We start from the raw sequence: 23423 nt of genomic DNA, 5'->3' as shown, positions 1-23423 counted from the left end.
AAGGGAACAAGAAAGACTAACATGGCCCTATTCCTTTATACTTGCTTGATTCATTTCCATTATTTTATTAACTCATTCTTTTACAAATTTACCTTCAATATGGATATTAATCATCTAGTAAAAACATTCTTATTTTTCTGCCCCCAAGCGTCAGTTATACAAGCACACACGCAAAATGCTGCACAGGAAGGATTTAAAGAACTTCGCTAGAACAAAATAAAATTTTGCTAGAAACAGAAGGATTAAAGATCAAATCTTTAAAAATAATATTGCAGTCAATCTGGACATACAAAGATAAATTATATCTTTGTACCCTAAAAAGTAGCTGTAATTGAATAATTAAATTTTTACCTTACTTCAGCTGTCTCCTTTATCAAATTAAATATTAATACTTTTCTTCAATTTTTAAAAATAAAGGGACTTTACTTATCTCCTTTTTGCAGAGTCAGTTATTTTAATGCGTGCCCAGAGATCGTGGCCTTTTTCTCAACGTCAAGACTGAATTATTTTTCAAAAATGTATTGATCGAGCAAAAACCCTAAGCACTAGTATTTGTTAAATTAATTATATTTTAGAAGGCTGTTAAAACATATTTGATAAATCTGCTTGTTATAGTTTATCCTGACACTATAAAGGAAGGTTCTCATTTGTCCAGGTTTCCTTCGTCTTCATTCATCTATGGGTAATGCTAATCCACGTTACGATCACATCATGTCATGTGATCATACTGCAAAATAGGCAGTCATGCCAAAGGACTACAGGTTCCACAGGCTCATAACCAAGTATTTTTATTTACTTAAATAAGGTGAAAACTGAACTTATTTATTAAATTCAAATTAAAACAATTTTCCTTGTGCATCTGCTGAAAAATAGATGTGAAGAGAATGTTGTATTATTTAATTCCTGATGTCTCACTTTTGTTTTTTAAGGTAGCGATAATTGAACCTGGAGTCTAAAGCAAGCCAGCCAGACACTGTTTATCCCCATCCTCTTTTTAAACCTTTTTATTTTGAGATGAAAGTCTTGGTAAATTAGTGGCCTAGGCTGGCCTCAAACTTGTGATCCTCCTGCCTCAGCCTCTTAAGATGCTGGTATCGTAGGCGTCCAAGACCACGCTTAGCTAATATCTCACTTTGGTTGTTGCTGTTGTTATTGTTGTTGCTGTTGTTGTCTTTTTGAGACAGGGTCTCGCTATGCAGTTCAGGCTGGCCTCGAGCTCACTTTGTAGCCAGGCTGGTCTCAAGCTCACAGCGATCCTCCTGCCTCAGCCTCCCGAGGGCTGGGATTACAGCCGGGCACCACACACCTGGCTTATTTCACTTTTTTGACATGTAATTTAGCCGTCAGCTTCTAGGTAATGGCACAATCAATACACAGAGATAACGCCTCATGATGTCTCAGGACAGAATACACGAACGTTATGCATATAAAGACAAGAGACAGCTGGAACTCACAGCAGTTATTAAGCTTAAACAGCGTACCATTATCTAAAAAGTTAAAGCAACAGTGCCACAGGACAAGACTGAATAGCACATTATCAAATATTTGACATGCTGCCGTTAATGACACAGTAACTAGATCATCGTGTATTATGAGAAACACTGACATTAGAATCACATGCTGGGAAGCTTTATTTACAACACTTGTAGCAGTATTTAGGGCTCTCTTGTTTTGTCTTTAAGAAAAGCCTTTCCACAGTGCATAAAATCCCAGGTCCCACAGAGCATGCGGGGCTGAAGTACATACCCTTTCTTCTTGTAGGAAAGTCACCTATGGTTTGTGAATCAGTTCGCTCTAAACCAAGGGGCTTGGGTCTTAAAATTTTGGGACTTTGACCTAATTGGTAAAAAGAAGACTCTCTTAATATAATGTCATTTTTAAATTGGAAAATGGATTATATATTTAAAAACATCAACAGAGCCGTATGTAGAACTGTCACATCCAAAAGCATAAAACAAAAACACTGTAGAAAGCATTTCAGTCTCCTGCACAGTACACATGCTCAGCACAATGGAAGGGAAGAGGCTGCGTGCAATGGCATAAGCGGCGAAGGGGTTAGGACTGCAGGGGTTAGTGGGTAAGAACACTGCTAGTCATCCCTACACGGGAAGGGAGGAAAAGCGTGTGCCACGTCAGGGTTTCTCCTAACATGTTCACAAAGATTGCAAAATTGCCCTGCCCAAGCCCAGTTACATCGTTCTTTGAAGGCTGGTTTCCTGTGGGAAAGCATGCAGGCCCGCTTCCCTATGTTACTTTTCTCACTTGGTAGACATGCTTTTGAACACAAATCGGACTGTCCCTGTACCTCTGGATCCAAGTGCTCGTGGAGAGGCAGGCGACCACTGTAACACTTGCTAATATAAAACCAAAACCAACAGCAACCCAGATTCGTTTGTCTTAGATATTCAGCGGCTTCATCCCACAAGGTATTTGTATTCTGCTACTGCTGACCGTCTAACCTTCAACTTAAGTGCATCGCAACATAACCTCAGTCCCCGTCATTCTTCTGTCATTCAGCCTCTGCCATTATGAGGACTGCTGCAAACCCATACAAGACACTGGACTGGCCCCAACTGGTGGTCTCAGCCTTTTCCCATTAGAAAGGAGGTACAAGAGTGGCAACATCTCTTGGCTCAGTTATTCAAGCTTCCTTATTCTCAACGGAACAAAAACTCTTTTTCTGGAACTCATAAAGTGGAGTTGATATCTACCAGGAGGCAAAATTAGACATTTCTGGCATTAGCAGTGGTACCATCTTCTGAATCCTTAGGTATAAAACCTCAGAGCTATACTGTAAGAGTCATCCTCTTTGATCACTTTTGTATGATCTTAAAACACTAATAATCTGTCCATAGGGTTCTGAAAAAGAACCTTTAAAATGGGAAGTAATAGAAGCGAGCAAGCAGGTTTCAGGCCAAGGAGAAAGTCCCCCATGCCTGTGTGAGCACTGGCCTGCTGGCTGGAGTCCAGAGCAATCACAGGCTTGCTAGAAACAACCAGGAGACTCTTAAAGCTTGTGCTTAGAGAAAGAAAAACAAGGCAAGCACAAACCTACTCCCTGTGAAGGAAGAGAAAGTAACCCCAACAGATAAAACCAGAAACCCTATGCCTGTCTTCTTTTAGTCTTCTCCAGTTAAGAGAATGATCTTTACATTGAAAGGGACAGAGAAGAAATGGAAGAGGAGTCAACAGCCATGTTCCTTGAGAAGAGCAGAATTGTGGCGCTCAGTCCCGTTCAAGTCCTACTCAATGAACTGCGCTCCACAAAACCAGAGGAATCTATAAATAGCACAGAAGTCATATAGTCATTTGGGGAAGTCATGGCAATGTGGAAGGAGCCACAAGAATAAGATATAGACTTTTTTTCAGTTTTATGTATCTGGTATAGGGTCTTGCTATGCAGCTCAGACTCGTAGTGATCCTCCTGATTTCAGCCTCCCTAGCGCTGGGATTACAGGCGTGCGCCCCCACACCTGCACTCATTCACCAGCTCAGCTCGCCCAGGGTGCAGGGATGGCACAGCATGCGGGACCTGGAATCAAACTCTGGTCCCTGTGCTTGCCAAAGCAGGCTCTTAGTCGGCTGAGCTATCTCACCGGCCCTCTACAGATGGTTTTGAAATCACCTTCACCTGAACTGTGCTCTCCTGCGCCTAAACCATTGTTCTCTCGTTTTCATGCACAGCTTTAAAATTTCAGTCCCTCTGAGATTTTTTTCAATTCAGTATCTGTCACTGCTTTATTAATCAACGTCTCCCATTTCTCAAGTTAGAACACAAGTGAGGACTGCATGGAAAAGTAAATGCCACTTTACATAGGCACTAACAGTGATCACGTGTGCAACAGGCACAGTAAATAAAGACTTATGTAGCCCTTCAAAATGTCTTGCAACAAAGCACATCTAAACGGATTTTCATCTCACATGGAGCAGCAGGGAGCTGGCCAGGCCACACAAATGCTGCCTGTGGCACCAAAGTTAGAGCCTTTTACCGCACAGAGCTACTCACTCCGTTTTACTGGAGCCAATGTCTCACGGGGTGACCAAGCCTCAGAGCTGTGTTTGCCCTGCCCAGCCTCCAAGGTAGCTGGGACTGTGGACACGTACCAGTGTGCCGGGCTCATTTGCGATACTTAAATGTTAGATAGATATATGAAATCATTAGCCATCCCTGAAGGCCATCTTACATTCACAACTAGTGCTTCTGACGGGCCCAGGGAAGGCAAGTGTACAGTGTGACTGTGAGAATGCACTCAGTTAGGATCAACAATTTTTAGACACGTCACATGACCTAGGGACCCACAAGGCAATAGCAGACCCATGAAATCAGTGGGCTCTGGACTTGAGTCCCATTTCATCTTCTCTGTCTTTTTTCCAGCATATTAGAAAGGTGCTCTTTTCTCAGGGTATCCCTTGGTTTTCATAATATAAAAATATCAAGTAGGATTTTTAAAAATGCATTTATTTATAAAATTTGCATGTTTTCTGCTCCATGAAAAGCTTGTGGATGTGCTAGGCAAAAGCCACAACAAAGGAATGCTGCACTGACTAGTGCTGTGGTACTGAGGTATTTTGTTAGTTTTGTCTTGCTATGCCTTTCCTAACTTAATTGGCATTTATACTGCAAACAGAAATGACTATCATAACCAAGGCTGGGCATTCACCTATAATCTCAGCACTTGGGAGGTTGAGGCAGAGGGATCACTGCAAGTCCAAGGCCAGCCTGGGCTTCACAGTGAGTTCAAGGCCAACATGAACCTCATAGTGCAACTCCATCTCCAAAAAATCCAAGAAACAAGAAAGTCACATCCAAATAGCAGCACCCCCTGCATTACTGATAAAAGGAGGAAGTCTAATGTATGATATTGCTCAGCCCTATCTCCTCCTCTACTGTCTCTGTTACTAATTTCAATGATTTTCAGACTGTAAAAGAAAACTGAGAAGAGGCAATAGCATTAAACCAAACAAAAAATGAGCTAAGTTCAGTGGTATGCATGTAACCCAGCGATCTCACAGTGCGAGTAAACAGTGATTCACCTGCGCCTCCGCCAGCCTTTACACCGAGCCCACCTGACGTTCTAGACGGGGCTTGAAGAAAGGCTGCAGGATACTTTGGCAGATAGCGCTGAGCGGGAGTGAGACTGCCAGCCAGGCTTCACTCTTCTGGGCACTGTCGATCTCTGGATCTCTGCCCCTTAGAGCTCAACCTTAGAAATTCTCATCTCTGGTCCAGACCTTTCCCCAAGCTTCTACCCTAGGTCCCTAGTAGCTTACACACAGCTGAGGGATGTTCTTCCACATTCAAAGCATTCAAAGACTGCTCAAGACTGCAGTCTCCTGTGAGCCACACGGACACTCCTGTGTCTTAGCTCAGCGGCTGCTGCAGCGGAGGTCCTGCGAGCCACTGCAGATTCTGCTTTCTCTTGAACACCCCTATATTAGTTTTATTTTGTAAGAAAACGTCATTATCTGTGTTCACTAAAAAAGAATCTCTTCCAGGGCAGCCAATGTATCTTTCTTTAAACTTAGTAGTTTTGTTACCGAAGCCTGTAACGTGGATTAATGTACAGGCTGGCACAAATCAATCTAATTTTAATGGTCTGAAATATTAAGTCTTAAGAAAAAAAAAACTTTCACACTGTTTCCAGCTTCAGACAAGTATTTAATCAATATTTAATAAAAATTCAAAAGCTTTCATTTTACTTTGAAACAACCAAGAAGAAATTAAAATATGTGACCAAGTATAAGCTAAAGCTATTTTGGTTTTGTAAAATTTTCACCCTGCAAATTAAGAATACTTTAATACTTCAGGTTTTTCTTTTATCATATTTCTGTAATGACTGAAGGCATATGGAATGGAGTATTTTGATTTTTTATCCACTTGATAAATTTTTATTAAGCATATGTTAGCACATTTTATAATAAAGTGTCAAGGGCTGGGGAGATAACTTGGCAGCCTAAGTGCCTGTCTGGCGAATGCAAGGTCCCGAGTTCGATCCCCAGTACTACATGAGGTGCCAGCTCTCGAACCCCAGGCAAGCTGTGCCACCCCAGAAACAGGCATGGTGGCTCATGCCAGTAATCCCAGCACCAGGGAGGCTGAGACAGGTGGATCATTACAAGTTTGAACTGCACACTGAGACCCTGTATTTAAAAAAATAAGAAATAAATAAAGTGCCATCAAATATAAAAGTGAAGTGGTCCATATTGATTAAGAAGCATAAATTAATTTGTACTCTGATGTTATGATCATTTGCAAAACAACACAGGTATTTATTTGATAATAACTGTCTCCTCCATAAATCTGTGTACACTTTATATATCACAGAATTGCAGAACTTTAAAACTAACAATATTCTCATTTAGAGATTATCTAATTTTATATTTTAAAATATGGGAATTAATGACAACAGAGGTTAAATGATCTGTACATTCACACTCAGAGGAAGGGAGGTGGTGCTATAAATAGTATTAAAAGAAATGCGTTCTAGCCTTTTGGAGTGTTGGCCTGACATTTTCCTGCTATCCTGCTCTGTAACCTCATCATGATAGCCTACTTTAAAGACATAAGAAAATAATAAAAACCCTGTTATCTAGAAAACATTGGCCTCGCAGAAGAAGAAGTTCGCAGGGAGTGGCCACAGCCTCCCAGCTTTGCCCTCCTCCCCTTGGGCTCTCAAGCAGGAGGGCACTGTCCAGCTTACTGCCACCATCAGAGGCAGTCAGGTGACTTCCATGTCAAGGAGTCACTCCAAGCATGATAAAGGAAGCTGCCTTGCTGGACACTCTCTTCTTCATCAGTGTGGGCCCAAAGGGGAGCCAGGGTACGCAGCTCCGCCCCTCATGCCAGCCGGAGGCGGGGAGCCAACACCTGGTGCTCTGGAAAAGGATTTTTGTTCTTTCTTTCCCATTTGATCCAATCCCACATGAAGCTCCAAGACACCTGCATTTGAAGAACTGGGCAAGTACTCTCCATAGCCAAGGAGGCAGAAGGCAGGATTTTTGTAACATTTTACATTAAGGAGCACAGTTCTTTTCCTCTGTTTTTCTCCTTAAAGCAGAAGGAGTATTGCAGAGCCCACCTGATTATGTAACCTGCCTGCATAAAACCCTTTAATGGTGCGCTCAGAATAAAGTCCAGCCTCATTAGCATGGATTATATCCCCTTGGGAGCAGGCACCTGCAAGGCATGAGACACTCTTTCTTCCTTCCCTCCGCCCTCCTGGGCCCCCTCCCCAGCTGTGAGCCCTCTCACCCCCTTCTCTGTGAATGGATCTTCAAGTGCAGCTTTCCTGAGGACAGCTCCTACAGGGCCAGCCTTCCTCCAGCATCACCTGCTTGCCTCTGCTGTGCTCACCAACTTTGCTGGGGGAGCTCTCCTCAGAGTGCCAAAAGCTGACCTCAACCAAAACCCTGGCTTGGGTAATTAGGGTAAAGTACTTACTTTGCTCCTCCTCTGCTTCTTCAGGGGAGAAACAACCTTTTGCTCAAAGACCCGGGAAGGGAAGGATGGAGAGAAGGCAAGGGTGGAGGCGAGGCAGGGACCTGATGCCTAGCAGAGGCAGCCCTGTTGTCGGGAAGCACTTCAGTCTGTGATGGGGAATGTCAATGAGTGGACCAAATGTCAGTGAGCGACTGCCTTCCTCTTGGAGCTGGTGTTTGCGCTCATCAGTTTCTTTGTCCTCCCCCTTCCGCCCCTATTCTGGGGATTGAACCCATTGCATTCCCAGCCCTTGTTTGTCCTTTAAAAGGGAAAAGGGATGTTTCCAAAGGGATCTTTCCAAAGATAGTCTTTTCAAAAATGGCCGAGACAGTCCTATGAGGTTCACACTTCAACTAAGCAGATGCAATCCTCTTCAAAAAGTCCGTCTCTACTATTAAGTATACCAATTTGTAATGCTTACATAGATTCAACTCAGCATGGAAATTTGTTTTCTCTATTATTACAGACTTAATGTCCCCTACATTACTTATGCTTGCAGGACAGGTAATGCTGTTATTTCTAGTGGGCCTCACCAAAATCAAGAAAGAAGAGAAATAATGAAAAAAAAAAAACTGTCTTTTGCTAATTCCAATGACTATGAGAGAGTATTAAAAAAAAAAAAACTTTATACTTTGTTTTTGTTTTTTTTCTTTCTCTTTTTTTGAAACAGGGTCTCTCTATGTAGTTTAGCTAGCTTTGAACTTGAAGCGATCCTCCTACCTCAGCCTCCTGAGTGCTAGGATTACAGGAAAAATAGGTATACCCATTTTAATAGTTTCACTGTATAAAGAAGAATATAACAACATAATAGTGATAATCATACTTGAATGTCAAGAAGACTTAGGAGAAACCTCCACATATTAATAAGGCTATTCTATAAAAATGCACACCTATACCAAAAAATCCCAAACCAGATTTTAGATATGAGCTTTAACACCTGTTGATCAAACTCTAGCTATATTTACTGGTATCATTTATTCATCCTTCAAACATGTATCATTGTGTAGATGTGTATTTTAAGAATGGTAGGTGGGCCAGATATCTCAACGGACTAAAATGCCTGCTTATGAAGCTCAGAGAACAGGGTTCAATCCCTGGTGTGCTGTGCCAGCCCTGCCCCAGAGACAGCGAATGAGACTGGGTGTGGTGGTGCACGCCTGTAACCCCAGCACTTGGGAGGTTGAAAACAGGAGGATCACTACAAGTCCAATCTGTGTAGTGAGACCCTGTAGACCCTGTACTAAATCAATTTAAAAAAAAAAAAAGCATGGTAATTTTTAATTGCACTCAAAACTGCCTTTGGGGGTCCTCCTGAAAAAAATGGTTAGCATAAATACATCGCTATGCCAAAAGATGACTCATCGAGGGAAGACACAGCCTCAGCTTAGTTTTCCGGGTATTGGTAGGTGAGGACTCGGACATGAACATACTTTAACCAAACTAGGGTAAAAACCAGTGAGAGGTCCAGCTCTGCTTTTTTAAAACCAGTCCAAAAACTAAGGCTCATGTGTATTACAGAAAGGCATGAATGGGAAAGCCATGCAGAAGGAGGCATGAAGGGAGTATCTGGGGTTCACACGGTGGCTGTTACAATAGAAGGTGGCATGTGGAGTAGGGCTTAGGTAAGGCTAGCAGCTCAGTCTGGTAGGTGTATCCAGCACTTTCTGGAGCAGCTGTGACAGGTATCTCTCAGAACCTTCCCACATATGATAAAATATTGTGATTCTCCATTAGAAATATAAGCTCTGAATTGAAGGAGTCAAAACACAGCCTGCACTGCGCTTCCAGCGCCCTATCTGCTTCCCAATGGCATACGCACTCAGAATGCTCTTCTGTTACAATATGCAAAGTTTAGTTGACAACAACTATGACAAGGACAGAAAGAGGGCGGTGAGCATACAGCCGCTGCTGCGGGTCCACGGCAGGCAGAGTGGCCCCTGACGGCCCAGTAGGCGTCAGCGTTCAGCGCATCTGTGCACTTCTGCAGCTTCAGTTACTCAAAAGTGTTCGAAAAGCTCATCTGTACTGCAATCTGCAGCAGCTGATGTCTAAAGTTGGAGGTAGAAGCAAGGCTGGACTGCTAGTGCGTGCTGCAGACCCTTCCCCCGTCACACTGGGTGTTGGGCTCCTTAGAGGAGGGTGTGGGACTACGCAAGCGATACTTCACAGAATTTTCCTGAGCTTTAGTTCAAAAGAGATCCTGAAATAACAGCCTGTTGTCATCTGATGTCACAGAACTTGACATTAAATATTTACCTGATGGTAGGAGTAATGAAAATTCAGGACCAAATAAGACAGTTTATATTTTTAAAGTTTACATTTTTAAGACTAACTTGACTTTGAGGTGTGAATCTGGCTTTGATCCATCTTTTTTCTGAACAGCTGTAACTTTCCAAAGTTGACAAAGTTTGTCTTAAATATTGTCTCATGCCTCTTCTGCTATATATTTTTTTAAAAATATGTCAGTACTACAAAAAAAAGCCAAAACCTTTTCTACAATATGTATTATGGCTTTATTAACCTATTTACAGTTTTGCTGAAATTGTTCTTAATTTTGCCAGTCACTGTATGGATTTTTCAGTCTGGGTCCTCTTTCTCATTTCAATTCATATCTAAGCAAATACACAAAACAAATAATCTGACCAACTGGTTCAGGGTGGTCTTGAAACAGTTTAGTTGATCTGTGTGTATGTGTGTGTGTGTGTGTGTGTGTGTTGTGTATACACATATGTATGAATGTGGTGCTAGAGAGTAAATTCAGAGCCTTATTATGCTAGGCGAATACTCTACTGCTTAATTATTCCCTCAACCCCTTTTCAAAACCAATTAGCTTAATTTTTAAAGGAATGAGCATAGTCTCCAAGTGGCCAAGAACCTACACTGATCTACTATAAAGTCACTTCAGATTGTTTTGAAGAACTAGGACAATTAATCCCTCATGTACTAAACTACATAATACTTTTTCTGCACTGATATATTAAGTATAATTATCCATAATGTAATAATAATGACCTACAGTATATGATATATAAATAAAATAATGATAATAATACAGTACACATGAGCTACAGCAAACAGAGGCTTGTATCCTTCTCCAAACTGTGCCATTTCCACATCATGAGGGACCTCAAGACACAAAACAGTGAAATTTGGGGTTAAAAAATAAAGTAATAGAGATCAGCTGTTAACATGAATTACAGAAAAAGAAGACAAGTGCCAATTTAATATTTGAAAAGATAGCTTTCAGTGTGTCAGAGTTCATGGCCCTTGCATCTCTATCCTTCAGTGATCTATGGATGATTATAAATGAACACAAGTCCAGACGCACCATTACATATTGTATGCTACGAAGACAGTGACCAATGATGTCTAAAATGGAGGTAAGAGATAGCTTAAGACACAGAGAAGCAAAAGGAAACACTATAAAAAAAGAAGCCCGTGAGCTCAGTCCTTTGAGCACCCCTGGTGGTAGCCCAGCTGCTGAGAAACCCTGGCTGCTAAGGGTGTGACACCCATCTCCCCTCGATGTGGGATCAAAGGTGGACCCATGACCCAGCAGCAGCCTACAGGCCATCATGTGACCTGGGCAAAAAGACGGAGCCACCCAGTCTTTGGGCAATCGGAAGCTGAAGCAGATGAACAACGTGTGAGGCCAGCAGAAGCTGGCAAGGCAGAAGCAAGGGACTGCAGAAAGACGCCAAGAGGCTGAGCCCAGACCACAGAGGGCGCTGCGGGCCAAAGTGCTCAGCAAGTAAAGGCCCACTCAGAGGACACAAAACAGAAGAAAACAGAAAGCTGGGAAGAATGTGAAAGAGAGAACAGAGCAGATGTCCCCCAAGAAGAAGTGGACAGGGAGCAAACAAGCCTTTGTAACGGATCCACAGAACCGCCTCAGTTTCTGATTACGCTCTTGTTTCAGCACAGGTAGATCCTGACTTAATAAAAAAGGCAAACCAGACCTTTTTCTTTAAGACAGGCTGAGTTGCCATCTCTGTCCCCAACAACTGGAGCTTGGTACTCAGAACTAGTACCAGTGATCTCAGTCTGAACTAAACGAGAACTAGACATGAACATCACACACCCTTAGCAAACTGCATGGAACACAGGAGGCTTTCCCAAAAAGCTCATATCCCCCACTGTGGGCCAGAAACTGTCCTGCTTAGCATATCTGGTTGTCAAGATTAAGCGTCACTAACAACACGCTGCAATGCAATAGCTGTCTGTATTTAGATGACTGAAAACCAAATTTTAAAAACTTTGTATTGCCCAACTTGTTGGAAAAGATCCTTTTACAGAAAGTTCTTAAGTAACCCTGTTCTTCATGTAGGAAATCCACTACAACAGAGCAGATTATGAGCATTATTCATTCCTCAGTCAGGGCGAGATTTTTTTAAAAAAGTTGTTTTACAAGTAAATGGAAAAGATCATACCAATAGTCTCATTATTTTTAAATAATTATGTTCAGCACATTAATTATTTTGTATGGCCTCTAATAACATATGCTCTGGGCACAAGATAGCAATGGAAGGCCACACAGGTTTGCAGAAACATCAGTTTGGACTCACAGTGTTTTTAAAAAAATAAATGAGTTGACAGAATTCAAAACAAAATCATGTAAGTATTTCTCATTCATCTGACTATGTGAGCCCACAAGGCAGGAGTGAGTAAATCCACTATGATGGGGCGAGCACATCGTTCCTGCTAATTTTTGAGGGTATTTTACTTTACAACCTCTACTCTAGAGACAGGAGATTCATAAATGTCACCAGGGCATCAATATGTCATCTTCTGTAACATGTATGTACAAATACTTCACATTGATGACCAAATCATGGAAATATTTTGGAGTTTTTTGCCCACAATCAGTGTTCTGTTTAGTGGCAGGTAAATGCAGGCCGGGCCTCGTACGCTCTCCCAATCCTTTCTTTCCTGTGCCGTCCTTACCTTTTCTGTCCGGCTTGAGGTTCCTATCCACAGGGGGTGGTTCACAGTCTGCAACAGGAACTGGTCTTCTGGGAGGGGTCTTTGGGCTAGACCTGAAGCCCATATGAGCAGGAGGGGGAACTTGCATTCCAAATGAAGAAAAATCAAATGTCCCTGGTGTCATGGGCACGTAGTTTGCCTCCTGAATTGGTTCCGTGAAACTGCTGGAATGCTGTCGCGGCGGTGAGTTGGGATTCATCGGGACGTAGTTTTCATCTAGTTCTTCACTTGAGACGCTCCCCATGGTCAGCACATTTTTGATTTTCTAAAACACACATACATTTCTTTTAATGAAAAAAAACTACTGCCAAATGGGAAAATGCAATTCTCACATCCACTCACGGAGCTGGCAGTGCTTTCATTTCATGATCTCACTTAGTCTCAAGCTAAGAAGCACACAACTTTTGACAGCAAAATACTCTCAGTGCCAAGGTGAATTATACTTACAAAGTGGTTCTGGAAGCCTTCAAGTGAGCCAGATCGATCACTTGGAAATGTTCGTGGAATATCGTAGCAGTCTTGAGAACAAGCATCTAGAATAAAGAACAAACTACTGGCATTTCTTGCAATCTTTGCAGGGTCTCGGGGTGATCAAGAATGACCTATTCTCCTTCTCTCTTTGTACACATAATTGTACACACACACACATACACACTTCTAATAGAGTGGTCACTGAAGAGTAGCATCTGAACTTGGCACACAGAACCACTAGAAAATGCAGATACACCCTCATACACTAATCAACAGCAATGCCTGATTATGGAAGAAAGTGAATTTCTAGACCTGTGACGATACATGGTGTAAATCTAAAGATGGAGAAAAGAAACAGTGCCTCTAATTTTTTTTCTTCATTACTGTGGATTTCACTTATATCTCACTAATTCATAACCAGGTTATAAAATCACTTTAAGATGGGACTAAGAAACTGATGTTGAAGAATTAAATATGATACTAATAAAATAATTTTAAAAGCTACCTTAAATCTTTGTCTTAAGAGAACCAGAACGCTAGGGATGTAGCTCAGTGATTCAGTGCTTCGCTAACATACTCAGAGCCTTGAGGTAGGTCCCCAGAATGGGGAAATAAACAAAACCAAACAATCCTCTCCACTATAATCTAGAAAACTAGGACCGGCCAAATAGCTCAGCAAGACGTAGGGGCGGGGGTTCGATCCCTGGCCTGCTGTGCCAGCCCCACCCATGGGGTGTGCTGAGATGGCAACTGAGACTGGGTGTGGTGCGATGCACCTGTAATCCCAGCTCTTTGGAAGGCTGAACACAGGCAGATCACTACAAGTCTGATCTATGTAGTGAGACCCTGTAGACCCTTACCACAAAAGAAAAAAAAAAAAAGCCAGAAAACTACAACAAAAACAGAAATTTAAACACAGGTGTTTCAGGATATGTGCATTAAGAACTTTGGCTTTCTATACTTAGGCCTTTAAGAATTTTAGAAAATAATCCATACTTTTTGTCTTTCTTGAAGTTAACTTTTAATTGTAGGTTGTAGGAGATAGTACATAAAAAAATAAGTAGACCCATTAGCAATAACTAGTGATAAGAGAAATGAGTCAAGTCTTTAAAAACAACCAAACAAGTGAAAAGAATAAGGGCCTCACTGGAACAGTATTATCACTTGTTAGACAGGACACAGAAAGCACTTCTGTAGGAAGGAAGGAAACAAAGCCCAGCAGATGTGACACACAAGTGGCCGTAATGGCACACAAATACAGGAAATGGAGTGACTAGGAGAGGCTTTGTGGCTGGCCCACTTCCTGCTCCTCTGTCCAGCAGAGAGCCTTCCACCCAGGATTCATAGAAAGTGGGAGAGAAGCTTTCCAGGCAGGAAGAAGGCATAACAAAGGCCGTACCTCTTTAGGAATGAGAAACTCTACGCTCTCCCTTCCAGTACAGCATACATTCACACATACACAAATGCACACACACACACACACACACACACACACACACACACACACCCGTCAGAGACCTAAGCCTCTAATATCTTGGCTACATACATAGGTAACTGCAGAGCTAAAGGATAAAAAGGGCTCCTATTGAACATCAGAATAATTATTCCATCACCAGCCTCTAAAAGAGTAGAAGCAGACAGGAGCTGACCTTTCCGTAATTTGTTCAAATCCACGGTGGAAATGGTATTGCTCCGCGATGGTGGTATTCCTGCTGTGGGGATGCAGTAACTACTATCAGTGTCTAGGGCTGCGTGTGGGACACTACACACTTCCACAGGAGAACGGTCATGAGTTGGGTGGGGTTTTGGTGGCCGAGGGGGGGGAATATCCGGAATAGCATCGAGCTTTGATGTCTGTCCCAAGGTTCCTTCTGGAAATGTTCGTGGAATCTGGTAAGTATTACCAGGTGTTGGAGGAATGTCGTAACTAATAGACACATGCCTCATTTGAGTCTCTATGCTGGATGTCCCAGAAGGGGTGTTAAAAACATAGAGTTCTCCATCAGCTTCGGTACTTGATGGAGACTCCTTTGGCAAAACATCGTGGGAGTAACTCCTGGGAAGGTTGTAAAGGCTGGAGTCTACGGAGACAGACGTAGTGCGCGATGGCAGAGAGTCATACATCATTTGCTGCTGAAAAAAGCCATTCACTCCATGTTTGCTCTGGGAGGAAGCCGGAGTTTTATGAGTAGGGACGTTATCATTGCAGTCTGTTTCAGAGCAGGTGAATTTTGCAGAATCAGCATGGGTTCTAAGAAAAAATCGTTAATGACAAAATAAAACATGGTCAAGACATCATAAAATTTTGGCAAGCACAGTTATAGTTTAATAATCAAAACCTATGTTTTCTCCATTAGAATTTTTGCGTGATCCATAAGATTTAAAACATACGTGTTCTTTTAGTTTTTTAGGATTGTACACCAGACAACAAAACCACCACCACCAAACCACCAGAAGCGTTCCAATTCTTGCCCTATACCTGCTGGCACCAAGGAGAGCCACATATAAAAACTTTAACCCTGATGCACTAGTATTAGATTTTACAAAACCCGTGGAAAGCGAAATGAAGAAGGTGCAGAAAACAAGGAAAATCATTTCCGATGAAGAGCATGCAAAACTTGGTGCCAGTTCAGTTATAAAGTTGATCCACTCCTGTTTAACTTGCCTCTGGCAAATTTCTTGTTCAGCAAGGCTAAAAGTCAAGCGATTACCTGCAACTGGGTAAATTCAATACAACCTACACAGAGTTAACAATTTTCTCTAACAGCCTAGGCTACAGGATCAAAATACATGGCAGAGTGTTAATCAACTTGAAGCAATAATTAACTCTGAGAAATCTCATTTGGGGATATTTTTGCCTTGAGAACATTTTCAGTCTCTATTTTTTGAGGTATCATAAAATTTTTGTATAAGCTGAGATAAAGCTAACAATATTAGTACACTCTAATTTCCTTAGTGATAAATGAGATGTAGAGCTATCTATACATGTTGTCAAACTCCTGTAGGAAATGAAACATGTATTTCTTCACATAACCAAGGATAGCTGTTTTTAAGGGCTTATCCTCCCTGGCTACTTGGTAACATCCGGCACTACACACATCATTTTTCCTGCAAAGTCTTTCCTTTGCTACCAGAGGTCCACACTACACTGTCCTGATTTCCCTTCTCCTTCTCCCATAATTCCCTCTTCTCAATGACTAGCTCCTTCCCTCGTCTCTCTGCTACCTGGTCCTTTACTACTTATGGCATGAGAGAATCCTCCCTTTTCATCCCTTCACCTTCTTCTCTGAATACTGACAATGCCTGTCTTCTCACCAAACTGTGCGTCCCATATTTTCAAACTGGTGTTTCTATTTGGTCATCCATCCCTGTATGACCTAGCTCACATGTCCCAAGACAAATCCAACTTATTTAGCCTGATTGGTCTTCCTAACTTCTACCACTATCACTCATGCAGTGAGTCCCCAGTCCTTCCTACTCAAGTATCTATTCTCACAACTGCCACCACTCCAAGGTCAAGCCCATGTCTCAGGTGACATCTATGATACTTAACTTTCTCTAACTGGATTTTACTCTACTGCCTGCCTTATCTGATCTATCCATTGGATGATACTGTTACAAGATCAACATTTTCAACATAAAGTTTTTATATTATTCACCTACTCAGAGAAATGTATTAGGTCTCCATAGAATGTGGAAACTCCAAAGTCCAAAAGTGACACACCCGGTACTGGGGCTTCTGCTGTAATACCCAATGACTCCTGGTTTGGGAACCACTGCTCCCCAACAAAAAACTTCTCCTACTCAGGCTCTCCTTTTTCATGTCTTCCTCCGACTATGATCACTCTCACCCCTTCTTTCCCTCAAAGGATTTTTGGAGCTTCTTCATGATTTCTCCATCTTAAAAACACTGTCCCCTGGTAGAATTTCTAAATCATCTATGCATACTCTAAAATGTGCACTTTCTTTAACTCAAATGCAGAAGCTAAGAGTAGGGGCATAATGAGTAATAAGAAAAGCTTCCTGCTCTTACTAGCCTACGCTTTTGTGGAGAATAAGTAAAACTTGCAAGCTACTTTTAATACTGTGACACAAGAGAGAAACAGAGGCACAGTCACCAGGCTATAAAAGCATAGAGAAATGTAACCCAACTACGAGTTTGGGGAAATGCTTCCTATGGAAGCTGTCTTGTAGGAGGAACAAGAGTTTGCAAGGCAGCAGTCACCTATTGTGCAAGCATTAAATATTTGATGCTCGCATTCTGTGACATCTTAACAAGCCCCGCTTGCAAACTCCACAGTCAACTGTCTGTGGAGGGACCTTGTGTTACACAATGAATTTGTACTTTCACAGCACCTAGAATAATGGTGGGCACATGGGACACACTTCATAAATACTTGTTATTCAACTGTCACTTTGGCAAAATACAACTGGCAAAATATACCCGGGTAATAACACTGAACTTAATTTCTACTGCAACAAGGAAAGCTATGATACCAATGAAATCAATGGGAAACACTACCCCACAGGCAAATGTGTTGAAAATGAATGTACTGAAAAACTGTCACTTAGCTATTTATTGGCTTTTGAAAATGATATTGGAAAATAAAATCTTAGTTAGTAGCACAGGTAACAATGTTGCAAGTGTGTAATTTAAAGTACTCACAGCAAACAAGCACAATCAAGTTAGAATTTGGTATTATTAACTAGTGTTGATTTATACAATTTTCTTATTCTTACAGGTAAAATCCCATTACAACAAATATATAGAAAAACAACTTGGGAATGTCTGAGGTGTGTCCATCATCTCAAGAAATGGATCACAGAAATTACTTAATAAAGTCTATGCACAAAAATATAAATAGAATATGTATAAAAATACACATAGAATATGTATAAATTCTATGCATAACAATTGCTTAGTAAATTCTATGTAAAAAAATTTAATAAGGGCTACATCTGATCCTAGCTCAGTAACAACTACTTTTAACATTAAAAACTATTTAAAAAAATAAGACATTAAAAAAAAACAATCTTTCTGCCAAGTGTAGTGATGCACGTTTCTGCCAAGTGTAGTGATGCACGCCTGTAATCCCAGCATTCTAGGAGGCTGAAGAAGGGGATCACAAGCTTAAGTCCAACCCACACAAGTTAGTCAGATCCTGTCTCTATAAAAAATACTACTACTACTACTACTACTACTACTACTAATAATAATAATAATAATAACAATAACAACATAAAGATCTAGGAATATACTTCGGTGTGAAAGCCTTGAGTTTGATCCCAAGTCCTGGAAAAAAATCGTATCTGTGTAACATTCAGCTCTCCTCCAATTTTATATTATAAGTAAACACATTCAACTGACAACAGTATCACTAGAGGGCACATCACTAACAGCCGCAGTGCTGCTAATGGCTTAGGCCAGCCTGAAGGCTGCTTCTTTTTAAAGAGAAAAGCAACGCTTTCCACCTCCTTCTGTCTCTTGAAGCCTTCTAACTACTCGACGTCAAATGTCAAGGACTACTGCGGTAAAACTTCTCAGAGCCTAGAAGATGGTGGGGAAGGAGACAAAGGGGACCGAAGTTTTAGGAAAGGTCATATGGCCGCTCAGTCAAGCACTGCATTATAAATTTTTAAGCAGAAAGATGTATATGTGGGGGGATCAAAGCTTTGGGTAACTGCTGGTTCACTGCTAGCTAGGAAACTGAAAATTGTACAGCTTTTAACAGGATGTTTGATTTTTGTCAAATTTCACTAAAACTCAATTTATACATTCAATAGAATCTGCCATATTGGGATTTTACCTGTTTGATTAATTTCTCACACGGACCCAAAACAACTACAACAAACTCACTGCAATGGAACCGTTTTGCTTTCAAAATCTTCTAGTAGTAGGTATTCCTCTCCTTCTTCAGAAACAAAAGATGACCCTTGGCTGGTTTACAATCACATAAGAAATGGAGCAAGATCACCATTTATAAATCAGTGAAATCTGTTAGGCAAGTAATACTGTGAGTCTGTAACAAAGAGTGTGAAACAGTAGCCAGATTTCCAAAAGAGTCTGGTGGGTACAAGCTTCCCTGCTCAAAGCAGCAGAGATTGTGTCTTTCATTAAAAAAATCTCCTAAATATTAGCAATCCTTAATAGAGGCATATGAATCTAAACTATAAGCTTGGAACCTAAGCTCACATGGAGGGTAGGGGCCTTTAAGCAGGATTCAGAAAGCAGGCACAATTTACCTGGTGGGTTCAGGCTTCTTGCTTTGACAGTTGATCAGCAAGAGGTAGTCTTGAGGGTCATCCTGGATACCAAGGGCTTCCGGGTATGGTGGCAGGCTGATGAGCTGATATGGAGGAGGTAGAGCAGCAGAGGTCGGCTCTGCCTGGGTGCAGGATGCTGCCGTGTTTAGCGCGAAAGCTGGGTCAGCAGGTGCCTGCAAGGAGGTGCCAGGCGGTTTCACAGGATCTGCAAAGCCAGCACACTCTCAGTGTTGATCACATTTTGCGGGAAAGGAAATTCTTCAGGTTAAACAAACCTAGTTTAAAGTTGAGAGATGCTTTTGTTTCCACCCACAAAACAGGAAAAGAACATGGCGATGTCTCTTGCAGCAAGTAATGCTGATGTGACATTACCAGGGAGTAATTGGCACTTTTCAGAGAGGTCTAAACTCCCAACTACTAGGACGGTTGTGACAGGAGGATTCCAACTGTGGCGCCAACCTCGGCAACTTAGTGAGACTGTCTCAAGATGAACAGGAGTGCAAAGAACTAGGGATGTACCTGACTCAGCAGTAGAGTGCTTGCCTAGCAAGCAAGAGGCCCTGGATTCTGTCACCAGTACCCCCAAAAATTAAAAAACAAAGTAAGACTCTTCTTTCTGCCCAAAGGCAGGAAAGAAAGCCAAGGTTAACCTTGCTTTGGACAATCCTCAGTGTTGGCCTGTGGGACAGGAAGGCATTCTACGCTCAGCGCAAAGCAATTTCATTTTTTCAATGATAGAGGAAACACTTCCCAAGCCAAGCTAACCTTTCAGGGAGCGCATTTGATGAGACAGACTTCACGGACTCAAGTGGCTCAGAGTACGAGCCCCTCTTGGCCCTTGGTTTGTTTTGTTGCTCATTCTTTTTTTTTTTCACTTCTATTGAATGAGGGAGATATATCTTTATTTTTGGCACTGGTGAAAATGGGTTCTATTAATGTTTAGGGAAAGGGTTTCTTTAAGGCCTCGTCTCTTCCCTCCAACCACAGCCTCTAACCAGCCAAAAAGAAAAAAAATCAGTAAGCCAATCACTATGTTCTGAGAAGATACATAAGAGACAATGTACAGAAAGAAGTAATTTGAAAAGCTACAAATAAAAATTCCTGTCATTAATGACATAACTAAGCATAGTTGTAAGAGCTCAGAAGGAATATGCTGTTAACCTGATTTGAAATACAAGGCAATACATAACACAGAAAATGACAAGTGCTCACATGTAAAAATGTTTGTTTGTTGTCTGTCTATATTAGAACACAGAAGGCTGGGTTGAAACTAAGATCCATACACTGCATCAGGTAAGCAATGCCCACATGTGGTAAGGGGACGGAGAGGTCATTCATCCTGTGGGTTCACTACACAACTGCTAAGTATCAGCTGTCTCCTCTAGAAATAAAGCCACATAGTTTGCATAATGTCTTTAAGTATTTAACAGTAAGATTCATACATGCACCACAACGAAGTCCGTGGAGTTCATTTCATGCTTCCTCTTACAGACTGAAGGTTTTACCCTAACTGTGAAGCCTGAGTATCACAACGTCTCTCCAGCCACTCATCCCAATAGCAAACCAAACAAGGATCAGCACCACTAAGCTTAGCACACATTCCATATAGTAGATGCGGAAAAACGAACTTCAGTCATGGGGCAGAAATTCACAGCACTCTCTGTCAAACAGGGAGGAATTAAAGCAAGCGGTACTGGCAACACTGTGAGACCTAGTCACCTTCTGGGCCAGTCTAGGACTTGCGTCCGTGAGCCTTGTCAGATGCTAATGAAGTCTGGAAACTTCTTTCAATTAGAGAATAAGGCCTGAGCAAACAGAAGTTGTGTTCATTTCCTTTTAATCATTTTGATGCTTCACATGATGTCCAGGTTTATGCAACAAAATCCTTATGCCACGTGGTAATTCTTTTTTAATTTGTGGAAGGCAAGAGCAATGGTAGTTAACATAAAAATAAACCTTTAGCCATTTATATAACATTATATAATAAATTTAGTGGACACTCATAAATACTTGTTGTCGAAGTGATGTATATTACATACCCTATGAAATGTTTTACTCTGTTGGTTCAACGGCAAATATACAGAGGTTTTCTAGAGGAAATTTAAAATGGCACAGATTCGATTAATTAAAATTGCAATTGGTTGTTTTTTTTTTTTCTTGTATAGCTCCTAAAATATAAAATAATGGTTGGTCGTGGAAAAACTTGAGCATATATTCTACTGCTTGACTAATAACTAAAATTATTGTTGCACATCTTAAATATTTTCTATATTATTCTCTACTTTCACAGCCATATTTTAATTTTTCACTACAGAAATAAAGTCTATTTTGAAAGTGAAAAAAAAAATAAATAAAATGGCACAGATTAAATGCAGCTCAGAAAAAATCTTTGTAGATTTGGGAGAACTGCGAAAAATATTTCTGTTTTGAAGATGAATTTAAGGAAAATATATACAATGTCCGAGGAGGAAAAAAGATCAGAAAGAGTTGGTATGTCCTACAGGCTATATTCACAAATGCATTCTGTATGCTTGGTTAAACTGTATAATCTAGTTCAGTTTTTTGTTCTGACCACAACAAAATAACTTGAAACCCTAATGTATCTATCTATCTATCTATCTATCTATCTATCTATCTATCTATCTATAGAGAGAGAAACTCCAGCTATTACTACACCTCCTACAATAACTATTCCAAATGATTTCTATACATATATTTTTTCCTTCGATCTTTTTTCTAAATTGGATGGCTGAACACTAATTGAACTGAGCAATCCATATTAAGTATGAAAAGGAAATTGCCCAACGAGGAATACATTTATTTGACCTTGCTTTTATTAACACAGTAGCATCATCTCATTTTTAACCTTCCATTACTTCTACCTGTGAATGCTGAAAGTATTTTAACCTCTTTAAATCCTCAAGATCTCAATTTTCTGAAAAGAAGCCAGGAACTAAATGCTGCCTTTTTCAAACATAACTTTCAAGAGGCAAGAACTAGAGAAACTTCCATCATGCTTGCTAGCAAGCTCTAGAGAGAAAAGACCTTTCAAGCAGCCTTGCAAAGCATCCCCAGGCATTCCAGGCAATGATGGCATACAAAGGCCGAATATAAAGGGAGCAGAAGATCAATCTACCACGCTGTCTCACAAAATGCATAATTTCCAACATTTACTATATCCCTAATACCCATATCTCTAGTCCTTGGGATAATGTTCCTCATGTTAACTATAGGCTCAACTCTGCATATTTTAATATAAGCACTGTATTGAGTCTAAATATTCCCTAACTTAAAATTTCTGCCTAACATTAGACAACTGGTCTAAAGAAGGAACCTCTGTTCCACCTTATAAAGGTATGTGACTTACACCTTATTCAACAGTACAAGTAACAGAACAGACCATTCTGCTCTCTGCCTTGCTAGAGCTTCTGATTGACTGCTCTAAGTAATGCTAATATCATGCTTCTAAGAATTAAGCATTGGTTTAGGGTTTGCTTATGCCTGTAAAATTCCATTTCTTAATTCAAGAGGCATGAAGAGTATAATTAAAGCGACTAAAGGCCTAATAAGCTACTACAGCAAACTGCTAACTGAAATTTACTTGAAAAGCTAATAGGTCTTTCTGAGGAAAGGCTTTCTGTGAATCAGCTTTCAGCAGAGAGGCAGACTATGAGTTGACAAGATGCCCGAACAATAAACCAGGTGTCATGGCCTCTGTCTAGCTGTCCCCTAAAGTTGCATGTGGTCATACGTGAGGCTTCTTCAGAGGTGGCTGGATCTACAGTGTGTGATGCGGGACTGATCATGGTGCAATGCTGGGATCAAAGGTGCTAGGAATGGGGTGTGAGTGCTACTCTTCCTAAGCAGCCTGGCTAAGGTATATGGGACAGAAAGAGCTGTGGCCATTGCTTGCTTGTTTTTGTTATCTTCTGCTTGTCATGAACTGGTTCTCCTCTGCACTGTCCCTCTGCCTTGCCCACCCTGCCTCGGATCCAGTCGACTATGGATGAAAATCTCTACAAATTGTGAGCTAAATAAACCTTCGCCCCTTTAACTTTGGTTGTCAGGTATTTTGTCCTAGGGACAAGAAAAGTAACTAAGATACCAAGACACAAGACTCCTTACCTAATGCACTTTTATCCTGCTTGAAACTATAATACTTGGTTAGTTTTTTAGATAATACCGCTAAAAATTACTGGGGCTGGGATGTAGCTAAGTAGTTAGG

General features: G+C 41.1%; 1 protein-coding gene across 1 annotated transcript in view; it reads right to left on the bottom strand.

Moving 5' to 3' along the window:
• Gab1 (GRB2 associated binding protein 1) overlaps nt 1-23423 on the bottom strand; it is a gene marked incomplete at its 3' end in the record, with an annotated part of 119831 nt that overhangs the window by 1323 nt on the left and 95085 nt on the right. Inside the window, exons 3-8 of the mRNA XM_023706481.1 lie at nt 19178-19403; nt 18792-18872; nt 14584-15185; nt 12911-12996; nt 12425-12728; nt 1747-1836 (exon numbers count right to left, since the gene is read on the bottom strand). Of these exons, the coding sequence (XP_023562249.1) occupies nt 1747-1836; nt 12425-12728; nt 12911-12996; nt 14584-15185; nt 18792-18872; nt 19178-19403 (1389 nt within the window). The remainder of the gene's footprint in view (nt 1-1746; nt 1837-12424; nt 12729-12910; nt 12997-14583; nt 15186-18791; nt 18873-19177; nt 19404-23423) is intronic.

The sequence above is a fragment of the Octodon degus genome, unplaced genomic scaffold (assembly GCF_000260255.1).
Source record: "Octodon degus isolate 3935 unplaced genomic scaffold, OctDeg1.0 scaffold00260, whole genome shotgun sequence".
NCBI classification, from domain to species: Eukaryota; Metazoa; Chordata; class Mammalia; order Rodentia; family Octodontidae; genus Octodon; species Octodon degus.
Note: the sequence above shows the minus strand (reverse complement) of the source record. Positions and strands in the feature narration are given on the sequence as shown.